General features: G+C 24.7%; 5 protein-coding genes across 8 annotated transcripts; 2 read left to right on the forward strand and 3 right to left on the reverse strand.

Annotated features, from left to right (window-relative positions):
- Positions 1-754: 754 nt before the first annotated feature.
- Positions 755-9,985, forward strand: LOC127276567 (protocadherin-16). The gene is made up of 19 exons (XM_051300912.1): positions 755-863; positions 1,148-1,339; positions 3,143-3,253; positions 5,305-5,591; positions 5,688-5,780; positions 5,867-5,974; positions 6,346-6,447; positions 6,625-6,750; positions 6,856-7,050; positions 7,186-7,273; positions 7,366-7,475; positions 7,587-7,733; positions 7,809-7,923; positions 8,010-8,079; positions 8,184-8,294; positions 8,380-8,553; positions 8,678-8,898; positions 9,215-9,492; positions 9,715-9,985. Exons 3-19 carry the CDS (start codon positions 3,190-3,192, stop codon positions 9,802-9,804), a joined length of 2,379 nt encoding a protein of 792 aa, XP_051156869.1. The 5' UTR covers positions 755-863; positions 1,148-1,339; positions 3,143-3,189; the 3' UTR covers positions 9,805-9,985.
- Positions 9,986-10,637: 652 nt separating this feature from the next.
- Positions 10,638-12,828, forward strand: LOC127278200 (C-type lectin domain family 4 member A). Its single transcript, XM_051300181.1, has 6 exons — positions 10,638-10,844; positions 11,300-11,372; positions 11,432-11,671; positions 11,775-11,891; positions 11,959-12,250; positions 12,397-12,828. The coding sequence occupies exons 2-6, from the start codon at positions 11,315-11,317 to the stop codon at positions 12,551-12,553; spliced, it is 864 nt and encodes a 287-aa protein (XP_051156138.1). The 5' UTR covers positions 10,638-10,844; positions 11,300-11,314; the 3' UTR covers positions 12,554-12,828.
- Positions 12,829-12,979: 151 nt separating this feature from the next.
- LOC127277497 (uncharacterized) lies at positions 12,980-15,707 on the reverse strand. Its single transcript, XM_051299047.1, has 4 exons — positions 14,934-15,707; positions 14,350-14,614; positions 14,099-14,245; positions 12,980-13,599 (listed from the first exon to the last, which is right to left on the reverse strand). Exons 1-4 carry the CDS (start codon positions 15,149-15,151, stop codon positions 13,210-13,212), a joined length of 1,020 nt encoding a protein of 339 aa, XP_051155004.1. The 5' UTR covers positions 15,152-15,707; the 3' UTR covers positions 12,980-13,209.
- A 1,523-nt stretch (positions 15,708-17,230) lies between these two features.
- Positions 17,231-19,234, reverse strand: LOC127291324 (5'-deoxynucleotidase HDDC2). The gene is made up of 4 exons (XM_051320394.1): positions 19,085-19,234; positions 18,185-18,309; positions 17,656-17,824; positions 17,231-17,546 (listed from the first exon to the last, which is right to left on the reverse strand). Exons 1-4 carry the CDS (start codon positions 19,151-19,153, stop codon positions 17,316-17,318), a joined length of 594 nt encoding a protein of 197 aa, XP_051176351.1. The 5' UTR covers positions 19,154-19,234; the 3' UTR covers positions 17,231-17,315.
- LOC127291310 (activator of basal transcription 1-like) lies at positions 19,085-20,775 on the reverse strand. 4 transcript variants are annotated; one of them, XR_007844583.1, is made up of 4 exons: positions 20,313-20,775; positions 19,981-20,170; positions 19,552-19,881; positions 19,085-19,368 (listed from the first exon to the last, which is right to left on the reverse strand). XR_007844583.1 is itself a non-coding variant. In XM_051320377.1 (3 exons), the coding sequence occupies exons 1-3, from the start codon at positions 20,497-20,499 to the stop codon at positions 19,602-19,604; spliced, it is 657 nt and encodes a 218-aa protein (XP_051176334.1). In that variant the 5' UTR covers positions 20,500-20,775; the 3' UTR covers positions 19,486-19,601. The 4 variants fall into 4 exon arrangements, 1 of the variants encoding a protein (XP_051176334.1); XR_007844584.1 differs by having other exon boundaries at positions 19,085-19,433; XR_007844587.1 differs by having other exon boundaries at positions 19,085-19,481.
- Between the last annotated feature and the right edge of the window lie 26 nt (positions 20,776-20,801).

Consider the following 20,801-nt stretch of genomic DNA (forward strand, 5'->3'; position numbering starts at 1 on the left):
ACGCTACTATTTTTGTATATATAATATAAGATATTCGTGAGAACTAGACTTTGACAAATTACATTTATTTCATTGCGATTAAATACAGCTAAAGACTATTCAGCGAATGATCCATGGATACGTCGCGGATCATTAGTCTGTGAAATTATCTCAAAATAATACTGTTCTTCTTTATATATAGTCGTGAGAAGATGAGAACAGAGAAAAAAAAACGCAAATAAATTTTTCACTAAAAACTAAATTTTTTATATTTTTTTTCTTTATTTTCAATATTTCGAATTTTTCAATTTATAATTTGCAATTCTATTTTTTATTGATTAATTTTTATTTTTCTTCGTTTATCGAATTTTCTTATTTATTTATATTTAAACGTAAATCGAATGAAGATTTAATTGCATATAATAATAATAATAATGATTTTTCTAACCGGAACGAGCGACCTTGATGAGAGTCCTCAAAACTCATTGTTGATGACGCATTATATAAATTGTTCCCATTTTTTTGTATAGATAAAAAAAGAAAAAAAATAATACTGAGATACCATTCACTTCGTGTGTCTACAATTTCACCCTAAATCTACCTGGTGGCAAAAGGGACTCGGCTTGCATATATAATTATTATGTCTATTGGTTTCCCTCGTCATCGTCGTCCCCTCGAAACACCTGTGCTGTTCTTGATGGTGTTTGCCCCCTCTTTTCCATTCTTTCCGCCAACTTCCTGAGTACTTTACTCCACTCTGTTTTATAGTAACAAACTCAAACGCACGTCTGTTTCGTTGCCAGACGGTCTTACGATAGTCGAAAAGTTTTTCAAAAAAATAATATCAATCACCAAAAAAGTGTTTAAAAAATTTTTTTTTTCAAGTACGAAAAATATTTACCAATTATAACTAAAAAGATACAAAAAAAGAATTATTTTCTTTAAAAAAATTTGTTTTTACATTAATTAATTTTTTAATTAACTAATTCTTCCATTATTTATTAAAATATTTGATTTATTTATTTAATTAACTTTTTTTTTTTTTTTACAAAAAATAAATTAAATTTTGAAGAATTTCTATTATTAAAGAAATTTGCAGAAGAAGAACAAAAAAAAAAAGTGTTGAGTGTAAAGTGTAATTGTTTTTTATATAAAGGATATTTTGCAGTTTTGTTCGAATGAAGAAATACAAAAAAAATTCAACGCCCTTTTGAAACGAAGATTTTTCAGTAAATGGAAACTGAATTAATTTCCTAAACGAAGTGAAGAAAATTTAAGTTCAACTCGAGGATTTTTTTTCTATCGTTTCTTCTTTTGACAACAAGAGTTTGAATGGATGATTCGTGAACGAATTTTCGTGGTAAGTAAACAAATTTTTCTAATTTCTAATTAAATTAAAATTAAAATTGTAAATTTTCATTTTTAGATTTTTTTTTTCAACAAAAAAAAAAGATTTCCGGTTAATTTTTCTTTTTACTAGCTTAAAGAATGAGTAATTTTTTGTTTTAGAAAAAAAAAAGAAGAAGGCAACTAATTATAATGAATAGATAAGATGCGTCTTAAAAAGTATTAAAACAAAAGGCTTTATTTAAGACAAAGAAAAGTGAAAGAACTTTTGCAGGGCAGGAATAATATTCTTTAACGGACATTTGCTTTAGTATTGTATATATATATTTTGCAGCAGTGATTCACTTCTTCCTGCCTAATAAACGCACATTTCACCCCACAAGTGTTTTACGGCGCTTGACCATGATTGTACACGGTCTGTGAATTTGAGGACTATCATGGCCTACATAACTATACGTCATTTGAATTATCTAAATCAAATTTATTCGAGAATATTTTATTCTCAATGAGACTTAAAATGCACAAATTCAAAAATTGTTGCCCTCTTTTTTTTATTTTAAAGAAAAAATAAAATCTTTACGAAGAAATCGAATGAAATATTATTGATTTAAAATTTGTTTTTTATGCTGAGAAGTCCTCGAAAAGGAAAAATTTTCTGTTTTTAAATTTTTTTCGAAACAAATGGAGCGGGTTATTTAAATTTTGCCATCAAACAAATTTTTTATTACATTTAAAATTTATTTATTCAATTTGAAAAATAATAAAAGAATAGATTTTCTTTTCTGTAAAATTATCAAGTTGCGCGGTTATTACGAGAATAAATTGTTTGATTATATGGTTTATAAAATGAAGATGGCTATTTATTATGAAATCATAATTCCTCAATGATTTTTTTTCAAACTGACCTTATATGCTTTTTACATTTATATATAATACGCGAAGGTGATTATATACTATGTAATAAAGTAGTTTCTCTGCATGCTTTCTAGTCACACGTTGATCGAATTGTGGCTGTTAAGCAAGACACGTTCCTCTTTTATTATATTAGTTTATATATGAAAATCACTTCTGGTCATTCTATTCATTTTTTTTTTGTTTTTTTACTTCCTGCTACGTTTTTCAAATTTTTCAAATAAAAAGCCTTTCAAAAAAAAAATCTCTTTCATTTCAATGAATTTTATTAATAAGTAAATAGAATTTTTTACTTTTATTGTTTATTTTATTGGAATTTAATTTTTATTAAATTTTTTATATAATTTACTAATTTTCTTTTTTATAGTTCATTTTTTCCTACACAATTTTTAATCACTTTTTTAATTTTCTATTTATAAATAGATCAATATAATTTTTAACTATCAATATTCGTAGGAAAAAAAAGACTAAAACATTATGAAATCTTTAACAAGGTAAAAGGAAAAAAATTTTATTAGTTCGTTCGTTTTTTTCACCCAATAATCAATTTTATTGTTGACAAATTAAAACAATTATAAATAAGAAAGGATTTCTTTTTTTTCCAAAGTTCCAATGAAGTTTATGTGCATTTCTTTTTGAAGAAACTGATTTGCGACATCGTTCCGCCAAGACAGTCACGTTACACGCTAGGATGATCACGAGAAAGATCATTGTATCAATCTTCCTTTATTCGAAATCTAAGTTGAAAATTTATTTCTCGAAAAAAAAAAATTATTTCTTTCGAATATCTGATGGCACTCTGCTCTAAATATCATTCTCTTGTTAATTATAGTATTTAAAATAAAAAAAAAAAAAAAATTAATTTAATATTTGTAATTAATTTTTTGATTATTTATTTTTTTAGATGTGTAAAAAAACACTCGACGCTTTGGATGGAGATTTTAGAACGATATGGAAGTTATTTTCTTGAGAGTCTTTCTCATTTTCTTTATTTTGCATCAAAACTCAGGACAACGTAAGTCGAGCATTTTTTTTGAAATTTGTTTTATTAATTTTTTTTACATTGTTTTTTTAGATGATTTGATACAATTATTATTTAAAACAATAAATATCTTCAAAAAAAAAGAACTTAAAGCAGTAAATATTTAATTATAAAATATTAGACTGTAAAAAGAGGACTGATATCTTCTCGAAGAGAAGTGCGAATACGTTTCCTGTTCTGTGTTTGGAATTGAGACTGTAAAAACAATTAAGAATATCAAAAAAAGGATTCATATAATATGGATGTAATAAGTAGTAAATACAAAAACATTTTAAATGTTTTAAGTAACTGTATAATATATTAAATGAAAATAATATTCTTGAAGTCAATTAGTTATGGTGAAGAATATTGGTGCCGTGTTATATATTCGATGAATTATATGATCTACAAGGATAACAAAATTCTTGGTTCAACGATGTGAAAAAAAAAAACTGAAAATGGAAATGAAATAGCGGTTCTTTCAAAAATAGAATTTTCATTAATTTGATATTACAATGTTTTTTAAAATATTTAAATCGCAGAGTTTTATAATAACAAAATTACATCTCAAAAATTTGTTTCTCGAGAAATATTAAAAAAAATTTCAAATTTTCTTTTTATTTTTAAATATGATTTATTTTTTCCTAATTGCCATATATTAAAACGTGAAAAATATTTTATATGGTCAAAATGTAAAAAAAAAAAAATTAAACGTCTTGGGAAAAATTTCTCACTTCTTTTTGCCACAAAGAATGTATTCTATTTTGTTGCAAAAAAAAAATTGAAATTCGCAGAATAGTCTTTAAAAAGGAAATAAGTCGCGTCTTTGATAAAAAAGTAAAAGCAGTTTCTTCTTTTTAACATTATTTCAAATCTACTGCAATTTAAATAACAATAGATTTTTTTTTTTATATCGACGTGTGTGAATCACATTTATGAATTTAATAGAACGTTAATTAAATGACAAAGTTTTGTATAATATTGAGTATAATTAGTTAAAGTTGAACACAAAGAAGACATTATAATTTTTGTATGTGAATTAATTAAAAAGTAACTCTTTGGAAAAGTGAATGAAGTGAAATTTTTGTCACGTGTTGCTTTTTTATATATATATATATAATAAATAAACTTCATTTTTCCGGGAAAGTCTATAGAAATATATACATATATATAGAGTTTGTAGAGCGACTGTATCGGACAACACCGATGGCATGGGCTTGCCTTGGCCGGAACTTCGCTCCAAGGAAGCGCACATATCTACCCTCATATTCACAATTCTGTGTATGTGGTTTTAAACAAGATATATGCACACACTTGTACTTGTTTGATTCCAAAACATGTTGTTGATTCTTTAAAAGGAAAAAAAAATTCCTACTTTATTCTATTCGAATAGGAAAATACAGTGAAACCTCTCAAATCGGACAACCTGTCAAACTGAACTTTACTTTCATTGTTTAGCTCTCAAAAAAACAGAAAAAAAATTCTAAAACATTATTTACTAAGATTAGTTATTTTTATTTTAATTTAAAAAAATTTCAAAGATTCAAATACAATTTTATCATATTAAAAGAGATTTGACTGTATTTTATTTATTTTTTTTATTATTGTTTATTTGATTTTCATTTTTGCGATCAAATATTTGTATATAAATTTTTGAAATAAATTTTGGGTACAATTTTCGATCACAAGAATATTATATCCGCCAGGTGCAATTTGTGGTTTTTGGTTTCCCGCCGAAAAACCAGTTTCTTTTTCTTTCATCGAAAAAGAAGCCACAAAGGTGCAAACGAGTTTCCAATGATGATTATGAACAACCGTTTTTCTTTATATAACACACATTATTCTCAATTTGATAAAAGAAATTTTTAGCCTCTTTCGTAAAAATTTCAAATTCTTTATAAATATTAATTTTTAATGAAGATATTTATTGTTATTTTTATTAAATTATTAATTATTCAAAAATTTTATTTTATTCATTTTATTATTTATTAGTAAAATTTTTTTTGGAATTAATAAAAAAGTTTTTTTTTTCAAACAAAAAACAGTGATTAGAGATACACGATGTTTTTTGGAAAACGGAGCCACGGCGGCTCATCTTTTTGTGAGCGAGGATCAAAAGGTTGGAGACATCATAGGAGTACTGAGAGTTCTTGGCGATCCGGGACCACAAGGAGATATCGAGCTGAGACTTCAGGAACACGATAGTCCCGTTTCATTTTCACCCCATTCGAGAAATTTGACACTCACAAGACCATTGGATAAAGAAGGTGTTGAGGGTCCTGCCAGTGTTTATATAAATGCAATCTGCGAAAGAAAACACACAATAGATCCTGTAATTATTAGAAAAAATCAAATTTCATTAATAATAGAAAATAATAATTTAATATTATTATGATTTTGAATTTTAAAATGAAATTTTTTTATTCAGGGATTCGTTATTCCAGTTAATATTCGTGTAACAGACGCTAATGATAATGCACCACAATTTATAAACGCTCCATATGTTTTAAATATTTCTGAGGTAAATTTGAATTTGTAAATAATTTTTTTTTTTTGTAGTATTTTTATTTTTTTATTTTTATTATACTTTATTATTTTTATTATCAGGTAACGGTGGTTGGTACGCGAGTATTGCAGGGTGTTAGAGCGTTGGATGCTGATCAACCTGGTCCATATTCAACTGTGCAATATGCAGTTTTACCAGGACCTCATTCGGTAACGAGATTTAATTTCATATTATTGTTCCCTAAAATTTGAAATTGATTTTAACGAATATAGAAATTTGAAATTTTTCAATTTCTTTATATCTGAATGCAGCCTATTTTTGTGGACAGTGAAAGAGTAATGGAAGAGGTGATAAAAAAAAGAAAATTCATTGAAAAAATATAATTTAAAATTATCAATTTTACTTTCGCAACGATAAATATATTTTTATATTCTGCACTCTCACTAATTTTCGCTGTTACAGATTGTAAATATTACATTATAAATGTAAATATATATGAAATGTATATACAAATATTAATATTTGCTTTTTTTATAAATTAACAAAATATTATTTTTATTAATAAATTTTTTTTTTGCAGGATTATTTTATTTTTGTGAATGCACTCGAGGGAACGTTGGTTCTTAGGAAGCCTTTGGATTACGAAACTCTCAGTAATTTCTCTGTAGGAATTCGGGCACAAGTAAGTTAATTTATAATTTATTTTATTTTTATTTTCAGATAATTATTAATTATATTTATTTATGCTTATTAAATCGACAGTCTAAACAAAATTTAGTAATTATTATTATCAATTGTTTTTTTTGTTTGTAAATAAAAAGAAAAAAAATAAAAATGGTTTTTTTTTCCTGACACGCAGGATCAAGGACTTCCGCCTCAATCTTCAACGACAACACTTTATGTAAATGTTGTTGATGCGGATGATCAGAACCCAGCGTTCTTGAACAATGAATACAAAGTCAGTGTACCACAACAAATTCAGACTGTGAGTTTTGAAAAATAGTTTAATAGATTTAGTATAATTTATATATGATTCAGTTTCTTTGCAACAAAACTAATTTTTTAAAACATCTGTCGTTTTTTTTTGTAGAGAAAAATATTGAGGGTAGATCCAGCACCAATAAAAGCTGTCGATCAAGATGTGGGAATTAGTGCACCTGTTCGTTATTCCGTTCAAGGTGGTATTTTACCATTTTTGAATTTAAATCCCGAAACTGCGGATCTTATTGTGATGAGACCTTTGCAAGATCATGAACTTGTAGCTCCTACCACTATTGTTATTAAGGTATCTAAAAAATATTTCTTCTATTGAAAGATTTATTGTTTGATAAATGATTTATTTTTTACTCATTTTTATGAATATATTTATATTTTATTATTTAAATATTTTAAAATTCTTATTTTACATAATTTTTTACAGGCAACGCAACTTGATAATCCGGATAGATATGCTCTGGCAACTGTAATTGTTTCCCGAGAAGGAGGATATGGTGCAGTTCCTACTGCAGGTATGGAAATTTATATTTTACTTTTTATTTAATTTTTTCAATTGATATGCAGTAATAATAATAATAAAATAATTTTTTTTTTTAATTTATAGAAGGACGTTTACCTGTAAGATTTGTTTTAAAGGACTATCAGTCAAGTATTCCAGAAAACACACCGCCAGGAAGTATAATTCTCACTGCTGGAGTGAATAAAATTGATAATGTAAGTTTATTTTTAATTAAAATAATTTTCACCAATTTAACATTATTATTAAAATATATAGATAATTTCTTTATATTTATGTATAATATAAAAGATTAATTTTTTATGTAGAATTTAAGATTTTGGTTGATTGGAGCAATTGAAGATCTAGAAAGATTCTCGATAACAAATTCTGGTGAATTAATATTGAAAGGTGCATTGGATTATGAAAAAAGAGTTCATCACACTTTTTTGGTTCATGTAACTGATGGACACCATGTAAGTTAAAAAAAAAGTATTATCTTAAATAACTAATTTTTTATTCCGAGGAAATTAAATACTTTTTTTTTGCAGAATGATACGGCGAGAGTAAATATATCAGTAGAAGATGTAAATGAATGGGAGCCAAGATTTCGCCATCCGAGATATGAATTTCATGCTCGCACTATGAGAGAAGGTTCAATAGTTGGTAAATAATTTTTATTCAATAAAAATGATATGCGAAAAATTGAAATTTTTCTGAATTTAATTTTTTTTTTTTCTATTTTTTATCAGGGAGGTTGGAAGCTGCCGATGGAGATAGAGGCGATCGTGTTTCATTGTCATTAAGAGGTCCAGACGCGAGGTAAAATTTCTTTTTTTGTTGAAAAATTATAATTATAAAACAATTTTCTGGATTTAGAAAAAATATTTTGCTATTAATAAAAAATGTTTATTTAATAATTACAGATCATTTGAGATTCGAGATAATGGAGAATTAATTTTAAGAAATGCTGGATCTTTTAATGGAAGTATCGCTCGTCTTGTGGCTACTGCTTCTGATACTGGAAAACCTCCGAGGTAGTACTTTTTAATAGAATTTTGAATTTTAAATATTATTCTAAATTTTCAATATTTTGTATCTTTAATTTTTTGAATTTTACAGATCAAGCATGATTCCTGTGATCGTTCATCTTCCGAATAATGGAATAGTACCAATTGCAGCAAGAGCATCTCCTGCATGGCTTACAAGTAGTGTACTTTTGGTAGCAGTCTTCGGAGGAGTTTTAGGACTACTCGGTGTAGTCATATTAATTTTAATTATGTATATTTATAAAAAGTAAGTATTTTTTCTAAATTTAATAAAAATTTCTTTTTCTTAATTTAATAATTTAATGAAATAAAAAAAAATTTCTATTATTGTAGTAAAAAAAATATATAGTTTTATTCTTTTATTTTTATAGTAAGAGAATAAAAGGAGGAGATTCTGTGAGTTCAATGGGAACGGGATACAGAGAAAAATCTCCAGTACCTTCTGCCTTGAGTCCCACGCCACAAATTTTGGGGGCCAGTATTCTTCATGATACGTTAGATAATCCTAGAGATAATCTTCGTGAAAGCAACGATATAGACAATCCTGTATTTGGTGATGACAATGATACACCCTTTAATGCAACTCTTAAAAGTTAGTAAAAAAAATTCTAAATAAAAAAATATAATTATAATTATAAAATTACAATTAAAAATTCAATTAAAAAATATTAAATTTAATTTTTAAATTACGCAGATATTACAAGGATTATAGGTAAATCATTGTTTCTCATCAATTCTACAATTAGTTAATATATTTTATTTATTTAGCAATTGTTTCCTTTCTTTAAAGTGTGTTTGTGAAATTTTTCTGTTTTTATTTTCTTTCAATTTTTTTTAAAGATTTTATTGATTGATCATTTTTTTCCACTAATTTATTAGATATTAAAAATGTTTTTTTTTTTACACAGGTGTGATGTCAGCACGACAAATGCCACTTTATTCGCGACACAAAGTGGCACCGGCACCAAGTCCACCGGTTTTATCAGCTACTTCGAATATTCCAAATGTGGGCGGTTTAGTTCAAAATATGAACGATTTGAGTGCAAGAACACATGCAAATTTAGATGCGGGCTCACAAAATTCATCTAATTATTCAGCCGATCCACCTGATTCATTGGCTCCAACTTGGCCCGCCGGATCTATTTCTCAGCGTGTGAAAAAATTATCCTGGGATGACGACGATCGGGTACTTTCACTTTTTATAAAATTATTTTAAATTTCTAATCTACTTTGATATAATTTCAAAAATACACTTCTGATTATATTAAATTATTTATATCCTATTTTAAATTATTTATTTAATAATTTTTAAATTTCGAAAGTGTATTAAATAGAATAATAATAATAATATGTAAATAATAATGGATTTTATACAATACTGACAATTAATCATAATAATTTTCAATAGACGGTGGACAGTGTGGATATAGATGCGGAAACTCGAGCCGGAAGCAGTCAAATCGGAAATGAACAGCTCAATCTCACAGTGTATTTTTAAAAAAAAAAAAAAAAGATAAAACCTTGGTTTTTATAATTTATAGAGAAACAATAAGGGACAATGCCTATTACCAAACACGGAATTATTGTCTCTATTTTTTATTCAGTTAAATAATTTACATTCAGTTACCGTATGAAAATCTTCGTAATTGAAACGCGAAAATATGAAAAAAATTCTGTATTATATATTTTTAAAGAAAAAAAAATATCATTTTTTATTCGTAAGTTTTATATATATATTAAATTTTAAATCGTTTTTAAAACTTAGGTTAACATTTTTATACATGGAATTTGTTACATGTTTTATTGATTAATTCATTGATTGATAATAAACAATTTTTTTAAAGTGAAAATTTTCATATGTATTTGTAGGTGTAAATTTTTTTTTTCTATTTAAATTTTACAAGTTTTCTACGAATGTTAGCATCAGTTTTGAAAGATAATATTGTGAATAACCGATAAGGAGTTTATTTCCGAGCTTAAAAGATCATTAACTTGTTAAAAAGGAGAACTGTTTCTTTTTTTTTTTTTTTTTATTTTTTTTTTCTGATGATGAAGCATGCCTTGAAAATCGGGTCAGTGGGTTAATAGTTGGCAGGCGTTTTGTTCAAATGCATAATTTTGCACAAATCGATTTCCGGAAACATTGATTACTTTTCCAAAGGGCTTGATTTTAAGCAGGAAGAAAAATAAAATGCAGAGTATTATAATGAAATCAATTTTTGTTCGCTCGCGCTATTATTGAAAGACAATGTTCGTTAAAGAAAGTAACTGATTCTATATAGTGGGAGAAAGTGAGCCACAGAGGTCCGGATCAACATCTTTAACTAGTCTTCCAGATACCTTCAAACCTAGTCGATCAAGTTCATTTTTGAAAGGAATTTCATTCATTCATGAAAAGAATCACACGTGTTTGAATTTGTCTTGTTCATTCAATTTTTACATGGCCTTGAAATTTTGGAAATTGTTACAAAAAAAAAGTTAATTATTGTATTTAGTTCGTCTATTTTAATTATTGATTTTAAAAATTGTTTTAGTTGGGTAAGTTATGTATTTGTTTATTATTTATTTATTTATTAAATTCTTTTGTAATTTTAATATAAATTTATTAATTTATTTATTAATAATTTTTTTTGTTTAATTTTAAAATAATAATTTAAAAAAAAAGGAATAGTCGTCCTAATTGTACCAGCATGTTATTGAATATTAAACGGGAACTACCGCAAATATACATTTAACATACTCTTGCGACATGCGGAATTCCCAAGAGAAAGTTTTAAAACCAAAAAAATATCTCGTCTTCAAATATATTCAATTTTCAAAGAAACTAAAATCATGCTTTTGTAAACATGAGGCAATAAATAAAAAAAAATGCTTTAAATATAAATAAATATCTAATTTTTTTGTAAATAAAAAATAAAATTTTATTTTACCTTGAATAATTAATATAGTAATAAATTAAATGTTTCTTGGATAATTTTAAAGAATGTTTTCAGATTGGCAATGCAAAAATGGAATTTGTTAAATTTGCGATGACAATATGGACATTTATTTTAATAAACACCAATGGTAATTTATTAAAATTATAAATAAAATTAGAATTTTTTCTAATCATTTTTCTTTTTTAGTTATAGCTTTAAATACATCATCAATAATCACAAGTCGAAATAGTGATTCCATATTTTTTGAAACTAATCGTTCAGGACCTTGGAGTGAAATATTAGAAAATTGGATCGTATCTGAAAAGGGGAATTTAAATTCAAGAAATTCTAGAGTAATGAAATTTGGCGATAAAACATTAACGATTTCTCCAAAACCCAATAGTCCAAATAAACGTGATGTCTCTGAAACGGATCTTTATCTACTAGGTAATTTCGATTATTTTTCAAATCTTCAATAAAAATTTCTTCGAAAAAAAAATTAATTAAATTAAATTTGTCAACTATTAATGATGTGTAAATAAAATTTCAGGAGCTATTGAAAAATTAGTGTACAGAGTGGATTATTTGGAAAAACGTTTAAGAAGAGCGGAAGAACTTTTATATTATGTTATATCGGGAAATAATAATAATCCAAAGAAAGAGAAGGGTTTGTATATAAAAATTTAGATTCGAAATTTTTTTTTTTATCTATAACCGATGATTTAATATTTTAGAGCCGTGTCCACAAAATTATACAAGAGTTGTAAGCAATTGTTACTACTTTAGTACACGTGAATTTGATTGGAAATCTTCGGCGAGTTTATGTCGAGGAATGGGCGGAAATTTAGTTGAATTTCGAAATGTCGAAGAAAATCAAGATATTGTTGCATTTCTTCAAACTGACAAGAAATTTAGGGGTAAAAATTTTTGGACCGGTGGATTAAATCCCGGACTTTTGTGGATTTGGGCGGCAAGTGCAAGACCCGTTTATCAGGACACAAAACAAACTGTCACGGGAGATGGAAGGTAAATTAATTAATAAAAAATAATAATTTTTAATTAAACAAAAATAATTAATAATTATTAGGATTTAAAATGTAGGAAATTTTTTAATTTAAATCGAAAATTTGTAAAATTCAACAATAATTGTATTTTTTTTTTTATTATAATAGATGTTTGAAATTAGATTTCAATCCAGCATCCCGAATTTATTCCTACAAAGGTGAAGACTGCGGTTCAAGGCAACGGTATATTTGTGAATTGACAAAAGACGATGAATCAGCTAATAAAATCGCACGCACCGCACGTTCATTATTACATGGAAATTAGAAACAGTTTCATAATAATTTCCTTTGTAACTTCTAACATTTTTGATTAATAATTTGTAAAAAAAAAACAAATTTCACAATTATTCTCGTTCTAAATTATTATTCGAATTTATTTATTTATTTATTATTCGATTACGTTTTTAAATTTGTTTCATAAATAAATTTTTTGTGTATTTTAATATTAAAAATTGCCTAGAAGCAGTTGCACATATTATGTGTGTAAATATGTAATTTATTTTAAAGCGCTTGTATCACTAACCAAAAGAATTGAAATATGTAAATTGTATTATAGAAAAATTAAGTCACTTACTGCAAATTTGTATATATATAATGTATAATATAATATGAATAAAATTTTCGTTTTTTTTATAAATTTCGTTTCTAATTATTTGTATTTCTCAATAGATAAAAAAGAATTTACCATTCATAAAGTAAATATATTTTTTTTTTATTGGAAATTAAAACTAAAAAATAAAATTTTAGAAAACAATTTTTTTCCAGTTATAGAATAAATAAAATAATAAATTAATTTATTTCGCAAAGACTTATTTTAGATTTAATTGCTTTTAACGAACTTTTTTCAATTGAATAAGTACTAAAGCCTATTTTAAAATAAGCAAAGAGGAAAATATTCCTTAAGTACTTTTTTTTGTTTTTTTAATTCTTACTCATTGCAGACCATTTTTTTGCCAACGCAACAGCGCCTTGATGAGCCATTATTAAGCTTCGTTTTTTATCTTTAACAAGGGAAAGTACCTGATTGCTTTCTGAGATCAATCCTCCTTTTTCTGATATTTCCTTACGTGACATAACAATATCATTACGACTAACTCCACGACAACAGTCTTCGATTATGGCTAATCGGTATCCTAATTTTAGACCATCTAAGCAAGTTGCTCGTACACAAACATCATAAGCTAAACCACAAACATAAACGTCGGTGACATCATGTTTTCGAAGAATATCCAATAATTCTGTAGAATTTATTGAATTGTTATCATAAAATGCCGAATAAGTTTCCATATCAGGATTTAAACCTTTTCGCACCTATAAAATTAAATTACACATATTAGTGATGATTAAATAATTAAATTAATTAAATAATTAAAAAAAATTTTTTTTAATTGTTTTAAATTATAAAACATTTAATACAGAAATAAATTCATAAGAATTAATTATATTGTACATAAATCATTTCATAAAATCATCATGATTAACTTTTTATATAGTGAAGCTATTTATATAATCAAACGCTTTTCGGTTCTATAGAATAATAAACATGTTATATGATTACAGACATAAGACTAGAATGAAATTCATTTAAACTAGTATTATCATTAAATTTTATTGCCTCGTCATCAAACAAAAAAAAAATTAACGACAACTTATAAAATATTCAATATATTGTCACGTGTAATAAAAATAATTTGTAAAATTTATAAAGTTCTGCGAAAATGATTAATTTTTTTGTTTATAAAACTGATGAATTAAAAAGTTTTTTAATAATTAAATAATGAATCATCATTTTTATTGAAATAAAATGTACCTGCTGAGAATTTGGAGCGATAAATAAACGTTCATGTAATTGAGATCCCCAAGAATTCATAATACAATGTACTGGCCATAATCTTTGTTCAAGTTTTGGTTCCAGAAATAATACGGTATCAAAAAGTCTTGCCTTTTCTTTAGTCACCTAGAAATTTTTATTAATTTGCAAACTAAGAAAGGAAAATTACATTCTTTTCTATTTTTTATTTATAATATAATATTGAAAAATATTTTGAAATATTTTACAACCTTCGAATTTGGATGAAGTTGTCGTAGATGTAAATTTTCAAAAAAACCAATATGATTTTCCGGATGCCAATCTTGAGTGTAAACAATTGTTTTCCAAACACCTTCTTTTATAAGTCGATTAATTGGTTCAATTACTTCTTCGCCATCTTCGCCCTCGCCACATTTTGAGAGAGCTAAACTACCATTTATAAAATCATTTTGTACATCTACAATCACTAAAACATTTACCGGATTCATTATCACTTGCAGCCATTCATTGTAACATCTGTAAATTAAATTTGGTTCAAATTGCATTATGTATTTTTTATTAAAAAATAATTTTTTATTTAGAACAAAATTAAATTTAAAAAATACTTTTATTTTTTTTGTGTAAAATTTTCATTAAATTAATTTAAAACACATTTTTTTTTTAAATACGATATCATTATTATAATAAATGACAAATCCAATATTTATGATTATTTTATCAGCAGTTGTTATAAAAAAAAAATGATATAAGAAAAAGGTTAAAAGATAAGAATACAAAAAATGTCACAAACAATTAAATTGCAGTTAAAAATTGCATATAAATTTTTAAAATTTACCTTTCCCATTCTTCGTTCTTCAATAATCCATCACGATTAATGTCAAAAATTTCAAAAATACTTTTAACTTTACTCTCATTTTCTTCTACTTCATCAGCGCCAAATAATTCTTTACAAAGATTTTGAAATTCATTAAAATCCAAACCACCGTCTTTATTTTTATCAAACTCGTCGAATATTTCCGCCGATGATTTTTTAAATTTATTTTCAAATGACATATTTAAATTTTTTTTTTTTATCAAAATTTAAACGCTCCTTTTTATCTTATGGAAATTCGTTATATACTTGAATTCAAATATTTAAAAATCGTTGATTAATTTTTTTTTTATTGAAAATTCTAAATTTTGAAAATATCCTCAATTTTATGAATTCTTCATCGATTCTTGTTCTTTTTTTTTTTGTAAATTATTTTCAAACTTTCCAAATAAATAATTATATAATAGAAAAAATTATTTTTCCATAGAATTGTTTATAATTTTTTTTTTCTCTTTGTTTTTTGAAAATTTCACACATTTAAATCTTTGTGCGTCAGCTTCGATTGTAAAAATATAAAAAGTCCGTTAAATTATATATTATTATTATTATAAATGAATGATAAATTCTCTTCCAAGGGTCTTAAAAATTTCTTTAATTAACGAATTTGTTGATGTAATTCACACGTTGCATGTGAATCTACTTCTCACTGAAACAATAATTTGGAATAAAATTGCAAAAAATACTATATCGATCAAATATTACTATGTTGCTTCGCAACCAGCTGAATACTACAGTATATCGTTGAATGAAAAGCAGCTTGTAGTGTTAGGGTCCCCCTCTCTTTTTATTATAGACACGCTGTCGATGAAATTACCGCGTAAATCTTTAGAAATCGAAAAAATATTTTCAAAAAAAAATTACGAAATTAAAGTTCAATTTCCTTAAAATTACTTCCTGATAATTTAATTCAAACATAAAAATTATATAATTTAATTTTAAATTAAATTATAGTTAATTATATTTAATTATTTATAATAATTATTAATAAAAAAATATATATAATTGCAAACAATTTGTATTTGAATACTTATGAATATTTTATTCAAATAAATTTTGTTTATTGTAAAAAAAAATTAATTAAGAAGGGAGGACAAAAATTATTTTCTAACGAATGAAAATTAATTAAGAAAAAGAACGCCACAATTTTAATACCGATATTTTCATTCTCCTTTCAACACTTTTCAGCACAATTTTCTTTTTTAACTTCAGTCACGCCTCTTTTAAACAAATGCATTGATTTTGCCTGCACCTAAACAGGTAACTATAGAAAATCCTAAAATTAACTCACATTCTACCTGGATAAAATTCGCAATTGATTTGGCCTTCTTTATGATAGATTCTAATTATCTGACAATCAAAATAGACGTTAACTTAATTTTTAATTCGATGAGAAATACAAAAGATGACCTTTTTGTGTATTCCATAAAAAAATATTATTTTAATTATTAAAATTTTATTTGCATTTTTTTTTCAATTAATTACATATTTAATTATCCTACAGCAACAGACAAAAAAGAATAAACAAAATTTTCCATAGTAATTTATAATTGCCAAGATAAAATTGTTACAATAATTAAAACCAATTTCAGCAGTGTCTCTTTGGTTTTAAGCTTATTTTTAAATTCATTTATAGTGAATGAATTTAAAATTATTAATTTTTAAAAATAATATAATAATATATATTTTTTAAACTTAAAAGAAAATTCCTTCTTTTTCTTATATTAGAATTTTATGTATTATACTATATATTTAAAAAAAATCTGATTCATTAAAAAGCATATAAAATTATTTCAAGAACTTCAACTGTTTAAAATAAACTTTTTTCTATTTTTGTTTTACTCAAGTATTTGCGATTAAAACTATAAAAAAAAATAATAGAGTATTTCATTGAGGCACAGTAGTTAATAGACCAATTTTTTTTTCTTTTAACATTTAAACAAATTAAAAATTTCAAAACAGAAAGTTTTTTTCAAGAATTATTTTCTAACACTGAATAGTGTCATTTTCAATTCATATATAGTTTGGAAAAAAAGTCAATTTCCGTTGTCATTAATGATTTTCAATCTCTTTAAAAGAGAAATAAATGCGATTTTGAGTTTTTAATTTACCCCCATTCACATCATAAATCATTTCTATTTAATACTGATAAAAACAGCACGATGTTTTTTTTAAATATTAATTTGCTTTTTTTTTCCTTTAAAGAAAAAACTGACCATCTTTTTTTGTGCTAAATGTTTTGAGTTTGAAAATTTTAATTAAACTCTATAGATAATAAATAAAATTGTTACCTAGTGTTATTTTCTTTTTTTTTTAAGTAATAATACGTTTGCAATAATTAAAATTTTATCATTTTCTAACATCAGAGTCCCGAATTAATTCTTCTCGTTCTTGATTAATTTCTTTTGCTACCTCATTTAAAAATGGATGTCTTATCTTTCCATTAATTGAAGTGAAAAATTCCTGTAGGTGTCCTGGATTTTTGTCCCTCTTTTCATACTCGAATGCCTGCATAAGAAGGTCTAGCCTGTCTAGATCCTTCACGTATTGTGCTTCAGGAGATTCTTGTTTTTCATATTCCTAAAAAAATTAAAAAAATGAAAAAACACATTTAAATATTGAAAAATAAATAAATTTCATTTTTTCAAATAATAAAAAAAAGCTACAATATTTTTTGAAAAATACATACTCTAAAGATTTCTAGCATTTCTGGTCCCTTATTGCCAAGAAGTTTGCATATTTGCTCCATAGCTTTATCTTCTTGTTCGTGCTTAACTTCGGGAGCAATATTATCATGTGGCGTAATATCACCAACAATACATTCCGCGAGATCATGGACAAGTGTCATTTGCATGATTCTTAAAGAAAAAAAAAAAAAATGTTTTTGTATATGAAATTAATTTTTTATCATATTTTTTATTTTTTTAATCACTTTATCTGATATCCTTTTTTTTAATCAAAGAATTTTTTTTATGTAATAAATTCTTTTGTTTAACAATAAAGAAACAAGTTTTTTTAATAAATTTTAGAATACTTTCTCTTAATTTAAATAACTATGACAATAATATTATTAGAAAAAAAATGCATATATATAAATATAAATATTAAAATAAGATATTAAAATAAAATATTAAAATAAAATATTAAAAATAAATATATACAAAATTAATAAAAAGATAATAAATATAACAATTGATAATAATAAAATTTGCTATTACTTGGTCTTGTCCAAATTTTCTTTGGAATCGATTAAAAATGATAGCATCGCCATTCGGTACATGTGTCCGGCTATTGTTTCAACATCAGTCACATTTTTCAATACCCATCCTGCTCTTTTTTCATGCTAGAAGATAAAAATACTACAGTCAAAATGACAATTCTATTTTTAAAACATTTTTTTTTAATTCTTAAGTAAAAAATGACTAAAAAAAAGCTTCTAAAAAAAACTAAAAGCTTCTTTGAAAGCAAAAGTAATTCTTAATTTTATTTCATAAATTTGTCATATTTAAAATATTTAATTCTGATTAACAGCGACAATACAATTATAATTGACTTCCGCGTATTCTATTGCGTACTATATTTATAATGTCATTGTACAATACAAATATGTAAACAAGGAAGTCAAATCAAAAAGTCATTTCAAGTTTATTTCTTTAAATAACTCAAGTTTCAGAAAATTTAACTCCAATTAAAAATTAAATTTATCCACTATATTATTTAATTAGAGAAATAAAAAATAAAAATTTATTTATATTTTTTCAAGGTTTTTGTATTAATTAATTAATTTAAATACCCGTATATTATGAGTTTTATAACTCTTCATGTTAAATAATTAAAATTTATTTTGAAATCAATGATTAGCCATTGTATTAAATCAATAATGTTTCGAAATGGTTACAAAAATAAGATAATTTAATTAAATTTAATTTTAAATAGAAATTTCGAAATTATTAAGCAACACTAGATGAAAAAAAAATGTAATTTATGTTAGAAATTTCATCATTTTTACATAAAATTAAGCAACACTATATGAAAAACACATGAAATAATAAAAATAACATATTGTATAAAAGAAAAATATTGTTTAAACAAATATTAAGGTTATGTTTTTTTCTTACCTTCAATTTTCCTACTAATTCCATGAATTCTTTTAATTTTTTGATATCCATTTTTTCAGATTTTGTCATTTACTTGGATAAGAGACAAAAAAAAACAAAGAGATTCTATCTCAAGAGCAACGCACAAGCACACACCAACAAATACCAAATAATAATGACTTTTCGAGTGTACAATTGCACAATGCACAAATTATGTCACTGTCATTTTACAATTCCGTATGCAGCCGTATGTACTGAGCTTTAGTTTTTCCAAATGGTGGGAGAAGCTATTTAAATTTTTCAAACTAAAAACAAGAATTTTGACGTTTTTTTTTGCAAAGATTTTTTTCCTTTTCTCCGTTAGCGATTTCTTTTGTTTTTTTTTTTTTTTATTGAATATAAAATTTAAAAAGAAATTCTAATTAAATTTCACAAAATTGTCCATGTTTATTTGAAATCTTAATAATATAAAATTGTTATATATTTACCGTATATTTGGATAATAATTTCTAGCATTTTCACTTTAAAAACAATAATATTAACTAAATAATTTCTTAAGGACTCCTGATCTGTCGTCGTCAATTTTTTTCTTCTTTTTCCTAATTTCCATATCTGTATCTCTTTGAGTGATTTCATTTAATGTAAAGCTTGTTGATTCATCTCCCTTTATTTTCTTCTTTTTCAATTTTTCACTTCTATCGACATTATAAGAGAAGAAATTTGATTCACGTTTTGCCTGAGCAATTTCAGCGAGTTTTTTCTGTTTACGAACTGCTCTTTCGTAGGCCAATCTTTCACTTAAATGAATCCACTTGAACCTTTAATATTAAATTAATTATTATATAATTGAATATTTTAGACTTTTAAACATTTTAACAGTTATAAAATTTAACGAAATTAAAAAATCTAATATTCACCCTGATAAATATTTTATATTCCACATTATATCGCAGAATTTACTCTTTCTTTTTGTTGAAATCATTGTATTGTTTAAAGTTGTTGCAACATGTTTTGCTACTCTTTTACTTTCAAATTCAACCCAGCCTTCTGTAAAATGCATTGTTGGTTTTTTTCTTTTACGCTTTTTCCCTGATTTATCTCCTAGTTCTGAAAAAAAATTGGATTATTGCAATTACAGTAAAAAATTTTGAGGTTATGTTCAATATTGATAATAATCAAAATTTTTTATTTCTTAATTAAATCATTGTACTAGATAATTTTTAATTAAAAAAGTAAATTATAAACAAACCATGATCAGCTAATTGTAAATAAACTCGTCCTATTTCTCCATATTCGGAAAATATTTCACGAACTTTGGTGACATTCATGAATTTTGGAATTGATGACAAGTAAATTAAACCTCGTTTCTTTTTAACTTTATCATCTTCAATTGGTAATACTTCTTCATTTTCCTCTTGATTCTCTTCAATAAACATTATAAATTGTAATAAAACTATGCAAAAAAGAAATTATATATTTAAAACATCAAAAACCACGTGCGAGACACAGTGACGAGAACACGAACGAGAAATTCACATGTCACATCAAATCAAATGATCATTTTCTTTTCTATAAATATTATTTTACATTTATCTTTCGAATTTATTATTTATAAACGAAAATTAAATATTTTATATCACAATTATAAAAAAAAACTATTTTAATTTCAAAAATAATTTACACAAAAGTGACAGTTTACATGTAAATGAAAACACTTAAGCCTAGTGCACAAGGTGCG

The sequence above is a fragment of the Leptopilina boulardi genome, unplaced genomic scaffold (genome assembly GCF_019393585.1).
Source record: "Leptopilina boulardi isolate dan_hultmark-lab unplaced genomic scaffold, ZJU_Lbou_2.1 LbouV2_1, whole genome shotgun sequence".
Lineage (NCBI taxonomy): Eukaryota > Metazoa > Arthropoda > Insecta > Hymenoptera > Figitidae > Leptopilina > Leptopilina boulardi.

Bases quoted from the DNA above. Each gene is read 5' to 3' on its own strand.
- LOC127276567 (XM_051300912.1), top strand. From the start codon at position 3,190: ATGGAAGTTATTTTCTTGAGAGTCTTTCTCATTTTCTTTATTTTGCAT. The intron at 8,554-8,677 runs GTAAGTATTTTT...TTATTTTTATAG, and splicing joins ATTATGTATATTTATAAAAA to TAAGAGAATAAAAGGAGGAG. The intron at 8,899-9,214 runs GTTAGTAAAAAA...TTTTTTACACAG, and splicing joins CTTTAATGCAACTCTTAAAA to GTGTGATGTCAGCACGACAA.
- LOC127278200 (XM_051300181.1), top strand. From the start codon at position 11,315: ATGGAATTTGTTAAATTTGCGATGACAATATGGACATTTATTTTAATA. The intron at 11,373-11,431 runs GTAATTTATTAA...TTTCTTTTTTAG, and splicing joins TATTTTAATAAACACCAATG to TTATAGCTTTAAATACATCA. The intron at 11,892-11,958 runs GTTTGTATATAA...TTAATATTTTAG, and splicing joins TAATCCAAAGAAAGAGAAGG to AGCCGTGTCCACAAAATTAT.
- LOC127277497 (XM_051299047.1), bottom strand. From the start codon at position 15,151: ATGTCATTTGAAAATAAATTTAAAAAATCATCGGCGGAAATATTCGAC. The intron at 14,246-14,349 runs GTTGTAAAATAT...AAAAATTTCTAG, and splicing joins AACTTCATCCAAATTCGAAG to GTGACTAAAGAAAAGGCAAG. The intron at 13,600-14,098 runs GTACATTTTATT...TTAATTTTATAG, and splicing joins TCGCTCCAAATTCTCAGCAG to GTGCGAAAAGGTTTAAATCC.
- LOC127291324 (XM_051320394.1), bottom strand. From the start codon at position 19,153: ATGACAAAATCTGAAAAAATGGATATCAAAAAATTAAAAGAATTCATG. The intron at 18,310-19,084 runs GTAAGAAAAAAA...TTTATCTTCTAG, and splicing joins AATTAGTAGGAAAATTGAAG to CATGAAAAAAGAGCAGGATG. The intron at 17,825-18,184 runs GTAATAGCAAAT...TTTTTCTTTAAG, and splicing joins GAAAATTTGGACAAGACCAA to AATCATGCAAATGACACTTG.
- LOC127291310 (XM_051320377.1), bottom strand. From the start codon at position 20,499: ATGTTTATTGAAGAGAATCAAGAGGAAAATGAAGAAGTATTACCAATT. The intron at 20,171-20,312 runs GTTTGTTTATAA...ATTTTTTTTCAG, and splicing joins TTTACAATTAGCTGATCATG to AACTAGGAGATAAATCAGGG. The intron at 19,882-19,980 runs GTGAATATTAGA...TTAATATTAAAG, and splicing joins AATATAAAATATTTATCAGG to GTTCAAGTGGATTCATTTAA.